Source organism: Poecilia reticulata, linkage group LG2, assembly GCF_000633615.1.
Source record: "Poecilia reticulata strain Guanapo linkage group LG2, Guppy_female_1.0+MT, whole genome shotgun sequence".
NCBI classification, from domain to species: Eukaryota; Metazoa; Chordata; class Actinopteri; order Cyprinodontiformes; family Poeciliidae; genus Poecilia; species Poecilia reticulata.
The window spans coordinates 13,802,354-13,812,953 of NC_024332.1; the positions used below are offsets into that span (position 1 = coordinate 13,802,354).

At 37.8% G+C, this 10,600-nt stretch overlaps 1 protein-coding gene across 1 annotated transcript in view; it reads right to left on the reverse strand.

Moving 5' to 3' along the window:
- Positions 1-7,768, reverse strand: part of sec22a (SEC22 homolog A, vesicle trafficking protein) — a 14,789-nt gene extending 7,021 nt beyond the window's left edge. Inside the window, exons 1-5 of the mRNA XM_008432407.2 lie at positions 7,643-7,768; positions 6,225-6,435; positions 3,396-3,559; positions 1,939-2,118; positions 517-635 (exon numbers count right to left, since the gene is read on the reverse strand). Of these exons, the coding sequence (XP_008430629.1) occupies positions 517-635; positions 1,939-2,118; positions 3,396-3,559; positions 6,225-6,406 (645 nt within the window). The 5' untranslated portion in view covers positions 6,407-6,435; positions 7,643-7,768. The remainder of the gene's footprint in view (positions 1-516; positions 636-1,938; positions 2,119-3,395; positions 3,560-6,224; positions 6,436-7,642) is intronic.
- Between the last annotated feature and the right edge of the window lie 2,832 nt (positions 7,769-10,600).

The window sequence follows — 10,600 nt, forward strand, 5'->3', positions numbered from 1 at the left end:
AGACGCCCACAGAACCACATTATTGCAGCTTTCTTCACTCTTTTCCCTTCTGAAAGAGGTTTTTCAGTGAACTGCTCAGGATGCAACTCTCACTAAATGTAGGAGATGTAAAATCCACCTCTCATGGGCTAAAAACCTTATTTTTTYCCTATTGATTATATGTAGATGATAACCAGTTACGCAGCATGACAAATAATTTCCCCACATTAATTTACCCATTGTGCGATTCTATAGACAGGATTATAGTGATACAAGAAACTGCATTACAGTCAGCACAATTAAATGATGAGAGCAAAATATGACTCCTTAGAGTAAGACTAAAATATGCAGGGATTKTTCACCTAAAGCAACAGAGAAGAGATGGCTTTAAAGATTATATACACAAGTAATCTGCTTAATGTGCATTCGGTGTGTTCGAAAACTGCAGGAATGATTTCTGGTCTGAAAAGTTCTCCAGAGATTCTTTGACTAAGTTTTTGCACCAAGTGTCCAAATGTCCCTGCAGTAAGTCCTGACCTGTAGTATGCTCTCTATAGCATGGACGCCTCTCAGCAGGTTCAGGCCTCCGCAGAGGATGCTGAGCACACAGGACACAATGCCAGGGAGCGTCGCCGGCTCCAACATCTGTGTGGGGGCTGGGAGAAAAAATGGACATGCATCACACACTGTAAATGCTTGTATTCATTTCATTTCACGCAAAGTAATCATTTGTCGTGTTGGAAACACTCTGCAAGCAGGATACGGGCGCGCCACCATGCTGAAGCCAAAATGTGTTTGAATTCACAAAAAGTTTAGGACGTCGTAATACAGGGAAATACGCTGAGAACTTCATCCTCCAGGAGAGAAATGCTTAGAATCATCAGTTTAGGAACAAAACAGCTCCAAGTCAACAGAGGAGTAGTAAAAACAAAACACAAACGATTAGTAAAGTGGAGTTTCAGCAGGATTTGAAGTGTCTCGATTTGAAAGCTGAAATGTTCCACAGAGAAAATGAGATTAACTAGACATGAAACATTTACCTCAGCTCTTTGTTCCTGTTAAAATAATATATGCTTACAGGCAAAACAACTAATGGAGTAACACGATATTTGAGAAATTTGAAGTTTAAGAAGTGTTGCATGCATACATACATACTGAACCCCAATTTACTCTGATACCCCAAAACTAAATCCTTTGCTTATGAAAACACTCAGAAATGACTTCATGATAAACCTGCTGCAATGAGAAACRAATTAATCACATGATGAATTAAATTATTCTGATTGTTAATGTTGCTTAATGGGCAATTTTCTTTACACAGACTTTATAATTCATTTTATTTGTGACTTTGGTTGTGTTTTTATTTGTCGTCTTTGGTTGTTGTGTTTTACTTTGAATAGTTAAAATATCTTCCAGCTCCTTAGCAAAATGAAAGTTTATTAGTCTTTCACAGGGCGAACTTGTATTTTTATTCCATTAYCAACATATTACTGACCATAAAAGGTCTCAAAACAACAATATTATTGGTTATATTATTGCAATAATTACTGGGACAATTCATCATCCARGTGGATTTGCTATCTTGACAGGTCTACTCATTAGTAAACAGACTGCAGCTGTCTGTAATTAAATCTTCACAGCAGACGGGAGAAAGTCATGTAGAAGTTAAAAGGGTGTGAATACTTCTGAAAGGCACCAGACTTATCAAGAAAGAGCAAACTGGAGGTGCATTCGGGTTGACACACGAGACTCTGTATTTTTTKAGCAAGCAAAGCAAAACGCACGTCAGCAAAATGCACCAGCTCTTATCAGCACACACTCTTGAACGTTGCAGGTATTAGCGTTATTTTATGTTATGTTTTTCCACCCAACCTTCACTGAATGTGAATGGAAATTTCCAGGGACAAGGCACATATGTTAAAAGKGCTTTTTTGTGCGCGGTGGCAGCTCGAGTCCTACCTATGCCCTTGTACTTAGAAGCGGCTCGCACCGAGAATCCATTGATAGCCTGCAGGTCCTCTGGGGAAAGCTGATAGGGCGGGCGCAGCTTGATCTCTGTCTGCATGTCAGCCAGGTTGATCTTGGTGGACAGGGAGCGAGGGCTGTTGTAGCGMTGCTTGGTCTTCTGGATGAAGGTGTCTGGGGGATGACAGTCAGCACAACAACAAGGCRGGTAGTACCGCGGGGAGCAAAATAACGGGTGATAAACACTCGGCGTATAAGAGATAAGGACACTGTTTGGCRTAAACACAAGGAAGCTGAAGCTGCGGCGTCTTTGAAAGGAGTAAACATCTTTGCAGCAGAGAAACATCTTCAGTCTCAGCGTGCATCTCAGATTTGACTTGTTTCCTCTGCAGAGTGCAGACAGACRGATGTTTGTAATAAAACGGATCCACCTTTTACGGTAACGGCACGTCTCCCAAAATGCTTAAAATACAAGCTTTAGTTTCAGAACAATAAATGACTGTAGTGGGGGGAGAACAGATGGTGAGAAGAAATTGTTATTTTTAATCAAATCACCGGTGGCATAATTATAGTCTCTAAAAGAAACGTAACTATAGCTCTGTTTTAATGACTTTCCTTTTTGTTTTTTTAAGTTGCACAAAGTGTCAAGAATTTCTAATTAATCCATGTCTTTCTGTTTCCCTGGGTTCAACAATGACTTGGTCTCTGGGCTGGACAAAGACCAAAATCCGTCCTTCTACAGTGGATGGGCAATTTATCCAATTGTTTGTTATTACCGAGGCAAATACACTGTAATAAAGCTACRTTAAATGTTGWTTTTTATGCTGGTTGTTGAGGTTTTATCAAAATATTTAGTGATAAACGATACAATAAATGCTCACGTCTAGCACTTAATGTCCACTATTAGGAATAATAAAGCATCTGTCAGTTTCTCCTCCAAAAACTYTGGAAACCTTGTTGGACTGTACGGTGTCATTGGCTTTTTGAAGATCCAGGGGAGTTTAAATAAAATCTAATAATGTCCACTAATAAAATTGTGTGCCACCGGGTCACCAGMATAATTATTTAAAACYTGCGTTAAAAATCAAACATCTTCCATGGTCGAATCAGCATCCAGACYAGGATCCTATTGACCAGTTTTCATTGATCTGCTTCCACCTTGTGAAATGTTAAACCAGGAGCTACTCTGTTGGAAAATGGCASGTTGTAYAATATTTTAAAAACATGAGTTCCAGCAATTGTTTTTCTCATCACTGAATAAATGTACTCAAATTAAAAGCATGTTTKYTCTTCACAGTGAAATCACACYGTTGCAATAAAAYCTTAAATTGCTTCAAGACTTTTCACACATCTTCAGCAGCGTTGCTAATAAATGCAGCTGGCACTGTGTCTTGTTACCCAGATAATGACAGTGCGAAGCGCATTACTCACAAAATCCAAAAGAGCCTTACCAAATTCGATGAAGGAGTACGGCCGCACGGCGCTGCTGATGCGTTTGGAGTCATAAGTGATGATGAACTCTTTCTGCAGCTCGTCCAGGAAGCAGAAGGCCAGCACGTTGGGGTAATTTCCAGTGCAGACCATCAGRTATCCAACACCCAGCGAGTATATGAAGCTAAAAACGCAGAGARAAGAGCAGAAAATCCTGATTTTAATGCGATGTCCTGTCCTTTTGCTCATGTCAGAAACCCCGGAGAAATAACGAGGACGACAAATTACAAGAGGGCAACATAACAGCAGTAATGATTCTGCTGGTTAAGGCTCTAATCGCAGCGCAAACACAGTTTAAAGTACACCACTGCTGTAAAGGTAAAGAAATAGGATCACACTTTCACAGCTAATTAAACTTAATAACCACATTAACATTCACATGCACCTGTTCAGACACAATACCTACCAGCCTGGRAGTGTTAATTCATACGATTAGCAGATTACATTTCCCTGATTAAAAAAAAAGGACTTGCATTATCTAAATGTCTCTGCTCTCATTTGTGCTCTGAGCGAAGACAGGAAACATTAAACAGTTAAATATCTGCAAGCGTAAGAGGTGAATCTGCAGGACTGTATCAGACCAATCTGACAGAAAAAACGATCAATAAAGAGAGACAGCAAGTTACTGGTGTTAATGCGCTAATTATTAGAGCTGGAAAAAGAAGTAGAAGCTTTGGTCGTGGGTAGCAGGAAGCAGCAGGCTCGCTGACTTTCCAAGAACACTTCTGCCAGCACCTGATGTTTGTTGTYCATGTTTGATCGGGTCAGAGTGACATCGGYACACAAATGGACTGAAGCGTTGGTCGAAAGGATGCCCAGTAATCGCACAATGTGAACCCGGCACCAAAAATTTTTTAGAGAAACAAATTTAAATGGGAATCCAGAGCTGTAAAATTAAAATGTAGCTTGTTGCTTAGTTCAATGTGAGCATGAAGTGAATCCCAAAGTGAGTAACTTATTGTGTTTTCATGACCGTCTAATATACTGATTTGTCTGTAAACAAGAGATGCACCAGGAAATTGGAGAGTGACCAAATAATTGTAGTTTTCAGTGGTGAAACTCCCAGTAGGGGAGTTAAAAATCAGCCACTTCACCAACATGTGTGCTATGAGGATGCACTGACRGCAACAGCCATCAAAGTAGAAGACTTTACCGAGTGGAGTGAGACTTTTATCATATAACAGGGAGACTGAGTAGAGGGCAACAAATGAGCTTTTCTCTCTGAGCTTTCAACATGTTATGGTAATGAACATATTTAGACAGGCTGGGAGCCTGTCAGAGTACTTAATTCATTTTCTGCTGGATTCAAAACGACTGCCTCCATTTAAGAACCTGCAGCATGTGTTTTCTCTCACGTGTCACAGTAGAAAAAAATTAAAAGTAAATAATTGGAATTAGAACGAAGCCAAAAAGAAAATGGAGGGAAGGCAGCCAGGAAAAGCTTCACCGGGACATAAACAGCAACGCTTTCTTACTCGCTCCTCCATTCTTTCAATAGATTCAGCAGTCTTTAGTTTCATAAAGACTCTTTATCCCTCCAAAAATGTACTTTGTGAACAGAACTTAATGCTAGTACTCCTTACTCTGTGTCATCCACTGATTTAAATAGATCAGTAAACTTACCATCTGTGCATCAACTATAGATCTACAGTTAACACAATAAACCCTTACCCACATATGCTAGCTATATTACTCCCCCCCCCATCAATACCTGCTACTAGGTGGCGGCCTCAACAATAACGCTGCAGTAAAAATGCAAACCGACATGCMTTTGCTTTATGACTGATCTGTGACACGGCTGCTGTTCATGAATCAAGATTTGGGCTTTTCCAGCTTTGGAAACCAGTCAAACGTTAATGCTCAGTGTTAGCTGGTGCGTCGCTGTTCAATACCCCAAATGTCTTTGGACAGATGGCATGTATCACCTTCACTAATGTAATCATCATAAAAATCAATAACATCTGGCTCAGTAAATCTTAAAAGCAAAAAGCCAAGCAAAAGCTTTTGTACTACTAGTGAACCCTGCAAAGCTGTCGCACCAGACGAACCTGCATAAGAGAACTTATTAGAGAGTTTAAAGTAATTTATGATGGAACACCAGGGTATCCTTTAATCCTGTCAGATCTCTATTATGTTCTAATATAGTTAACGCATAAAACCAATTAATTTAGCTTTAAGACTCTAGAGATTTTAATGCATCAAATGTCACATGAAAGCGTCTGAATGGTTGTGAACATCACAAACAAAAGGGCTAACTTGTGAGTTCTAACAACTAAGTGTCATTCTGACCTTCACTTCAGTCATCATATGTTTCAGGCTTAAATAAATTAAAGACGGTCCAATCAAAGGGAAGCTCTTGTTGCTGAAAGGTGTATCTGTCTCATTCCCCTTAAGGTCATGTCCTGTTTTTTATCGTCGCTAATTGGCGCAGAACAAACACCACTTAAAAGCATTTCAAAGGCTTCCCCAAGAGCACCAGCTGGGCTTTCAGAAATAATGCTTTGAAACAGAAAGCCTAAAGGGCGCCCTGGCTTTAGATTTACACGCATTTGACAGTATCAATCAATAAATACGTTTAAAAAAGAAAAACAAGAAAGAAGTAGGAAAACTGTCACAGTTCCTAAAGATGAAACTGAATGATCAAAACGGCTGTTTCATATCGAACTTTATAGGCTCGCAAACTGACTGCATAATGTTTTCTGACCCACTTATTGAAAGTTGACATTAAAAACAAAAGCACATTATTAGATGTAATATAATTTAAAGAAATGCTACAGAACAGGACGTACTTCACATTGTACGGTCCGGACTTGAGTGTGCAGCGGTCAGGGAACTGGTTGAGTTTCTTGGAGAGACCCTTAAGATGCCTCTTCGTCTCCTGGAGGCCTTTCTCCTGTTCGTAGTCGGTGGATGCCGAGAGAGGCAGGCCGTCCGCGACGCGAACCACAGAGGCAAACAACACCGTCGACATTTTACAGATGAGGTTGTCCCACTGATTTGCTGCAAACGGAGGTAAAACAGGGAGTAAAATTCATAATAAGAATCTTCAAAAGGGTAATTAATGACTGAACTATTCTTCAAAAACAACCAAGAATTATCAGGAAACCCTGCTGAGTGGTACACAATTATACAAATATCACCTTAAATGGGGTGAGGTGAAGGCTATTTTCTTTTTCCAATAGCTTTAGAATAAAGTAATCAATATAGCTGTACAATATTAATAATCAATATCACACTGTTGGAATTTTTAATTTTGTGAAGGCATTTGTAATATCAGTTATGTTAAAAGATTTAAATTTGTTATTGTTTGACTTTTTTTTTTTTCTACAAAGATGCTACTAGCTTGTACATTGCTGCAGCTAAGAGGGTTGAACAAATTTTAGGAGAACTATAGCAGACTATAGATTAAACTTTTTTAAAACTATCGAGAGTTTATGTGTTCCGACAGACGACAAATGCTTATTAACACACCTGTGGTTACTTACCTTTATTAGCATCCGTTGGTGTTAAAAATACTTGTTAGCGACAACAAGATAATACCCAAAAATAGGACTTTTTCTTATTTATCTACTCTAACCCCACAGCTAGCCAAGGACTGATTTAAACTAATATGCTGTTCAGTTATCCTTTTGTAGCTCATTTAAAGAGTAGTACTCATTTTAATGCAATTTAAAACCAAAACCTGGAGGTGGGGTGGTCCCTTGCGTCAGAACCACGGAGAGCTCCACGATTGAATAGGAAGTGATGTGAAACACTGACTGCATGCATTCTTGGTGAATTAAACATTACATTAAACCTCCCTTTTTTGCAATTCAAAGTTACGTTTGAGTTCAACAAAAAGAGACTCTGTAGTGGCTAGTAGAATCAAAGCAAGGGAAGCCAACGCTAAAATCCAATGATGAACTGTATCTTTATTGGACTTATGCGGAAATAACAGTGCTATAAATCAAACACCTGAATAACAGACCGATTAGAAGCACTAAAACAATTTAATATATTCTAAAATATCAACTCAGACTGCAAGAAAACGGAAGGTAGTAAAGTTCTGAACCGCAGAGACCAAAGTAGCCAGCAAGGTAGCTAACAACATTAGCAGAATCGGCTAGCCCGGGAGCTAACATTTAGCTACTTTGGTTTGCTGTAGCCTCAAAGTAGAATGAATTCACATCTCAGAGAAACTGACAGAGATATTTGACAAAAACTGTACCTGTTGAAGAAGTTTAGCATCATGTAGTTATGTATAACAGGCTGCACTGGGCATATTAGATAAACAGGAAGCAGAGGCAGCTAGCAGGCAGCGACGTGAGGATGTTATCGTTAACGTGGCTGCTTCGCTTTGCATTGTGGGTGAAAAAAAGGTAGTAAGCCAAAGACATGCAAGATAAAACGCAATTAAATAATTTTTAAAATGCTTTTAATAATATAATGTTGAATTTTAAGTAGCTCAAATTCGTTAATTTGTTTTCAACATGAAAAAGGAACACGGGAATCTAAACCTTCAGATTCAGCATCAACTTCCATTTGAGAGATGAATCCTGCATACCTGATCTGGAAAGACTCAAATATGTTATTTGGGAGAAATCCACATTAAAGCAGGCAGATATAGGAACCTAGAAATCTGAACTTTGTAACTCTTATGAGGGAATCCTCATAACTATCTTTTAACAGCATAAAGTCAAATAGAGGGAAAAATTGAGACAGTAAAATTTAAGCAATTTAAGAAAGCTGTGAATCAGTACATAGAACCAGTTTTAGGTAAAAACATGCAAATATTTTTATCAGCGACCAGACAGGACAGCGTTGACAGCAACAGCATAAAACGATGCCTTGAAGGAATTTAGAATATTTAGAATTAAGGTATAAAAATCTGTTTAAATTGAAACCATTTGGTAACACTTTATTTGAAGGGGTGTGCATAAGACTGACATGAATCTGTCATAAACATGACATAACATGAACATAAAGAAGTCTTTATGAAGTTCTATGACAGTTGTCATGAAGTGTCATTCAGTAAATAATGACACTTTTAATGCAAAGTTGCTCTAAAAGTTACATTAAAAGTCCATTAAAATGCCAACTTTGCATGATTTTGTAAACTTTGCATTAAAAGTGTCATTATTTACCAAATGACATTTCATGATAACTGTCATAAACTTTCATAAAGACTCCTTTATGTTCATGACAGATGTTATGTCATGTTTATGACAGTGTCATGTCAGTCTTACGCACACCCCTTCAAATAAAAGATGTTACCAACTATTGTCTAAGGCAATGGCTGTGGCTCTGTGAATTTTCTGTTTTTGCAAGTCATGAAAAGATGCTGTATTTAGAAATGTTTTTAGCCTTTTGGAAATCTCAGAATGTAAATACTGTAAGAAATACACAAAGTGACTATAATGGTGTAATGCAAGACGTACTAGAAGCATTAATTAACTTCATAATATAAAGCTCTAAAGATCAACGATAAGAATTTTTTTCTTTTATAATCAGAAACAACCATTTTATAGCAACGTTTTAATATTGAGTTTCCTTTAGCTGTAAGCCATGACTGTCAAAAATAAGAGAAGATCTTTAAGAATTATTCTGTGCAAAATGGGTTTCACTTTCCGATTTGAATTGCTGAAATGAATTCTCAATGACATTCCAATTGATAATTGGATTATTGCAAATGGATATCCTTATACCTTTTTTTAATATAAAGGCAGTCTATTCTAAAGCCTTTTAGAGTTTCAATATCTGGTTTCATCACTAAACACCAGCAGAAAGCATGATTTTCAACCTTTCTGATGTGGTGGCACTTTTTCTTTTTTAGGTTATGGCTGTAATATATAAAAAATGAACAATAAATAGCATTTATCTATTGCTTGCCAAGTTTTAGTGCTCCACTCAGAACTAAAATAGGCCATTCACTGGCATCAGCATTTTCTTCAATTTGCATCAGTTTCTCTTCAAACGTAAAACTAAAAAAAAAAAGAGAGAAAGGAAAAAAGTGACAAAGGAAATGAAAACAGCAGCACAGAGATGGTTAGTGGCCTCGTCCTTCACGCACACCTCCTCTGCAATCTCCCCAGAGCACAACAATGTGTCAGCCTGAAGGGAAATGCTCCACAACCCCCCCTTAGGCTAAGTGTGTGTGTGTGTGTGTTTGTGTGTGGGAGCCAGAGACAAGGGGGAAGTGGATGATGGATGTGTGCTGCAGCTGACAGGTTGATGAATATCCACAGGGCTCAGTGTTTTAATACAGAAAGTGGCAGGTGTGAGGAAGACAGGGTCGTCATTTGCACCGACATAGTGTAAACAAACAAATATATATATGCATGCACAATCAAGTAATTCAGATGTATCAACGCAAATTTTAATTAGATGTGATTATAGCTTAAGGAATTCTTTACATCTATCATATGTGGTGACACCATTTGATGGGGTGTGCATAAGACTGACATGACACTGTCATGAAGATAAAGGAGTCTTCAGCAATGGTTGTCACAAAGTGTAACTTGGCAAATGACACTTTTAATGCAAAGTCGACAATTTTAATTGACTTTTAATGCAAATTTGAATGAATCTTTGCATTGTCATTTATAGAATAATGCAAATGCATTATTTAATGTAGCTGTGTATTTATCAAAAACCAAAGAAATTAAAAGATCATAATTTGATTTGTTTACAAAATGCATCCAATGAACTCCCACCACGTCACTTTCATTCTATAAACCGACCCCATCTGCTCTGATGAGATGTTTTTGGGGGACTAATTATCAAATACATCGGCAACACGAATGTGGAGATTTTCCATCTGGTCTATTGCTTCAATTTTTAAAGATTCTAAGGATAAAACAGAAGAAAAAGAAAATAAAAGCAAGGACAAACCTGCATCAACCAGGACGGTCCATTAGCTCAGCAACCCAACCAGGTTATTCTGACAGTTACTTTTCCTGCTGCAATAAACGTCGATACCAAATTCACAAGCAATTACTTCAACATTTGCCAATTTATTTTAGAAAAAATAAAATAAAATAAAAAAATCAAACAAACTAAAAATGCCAACATCAAGCAAATGCTTTACAAAAAAAAAAAAAAAAAGAACCATTTATTCCATAGAAAGGTCAAACAAAATGTTGGAAATGTTTGGCTTTATTTTACTTTCTTACTGCAAGGGTCAAAA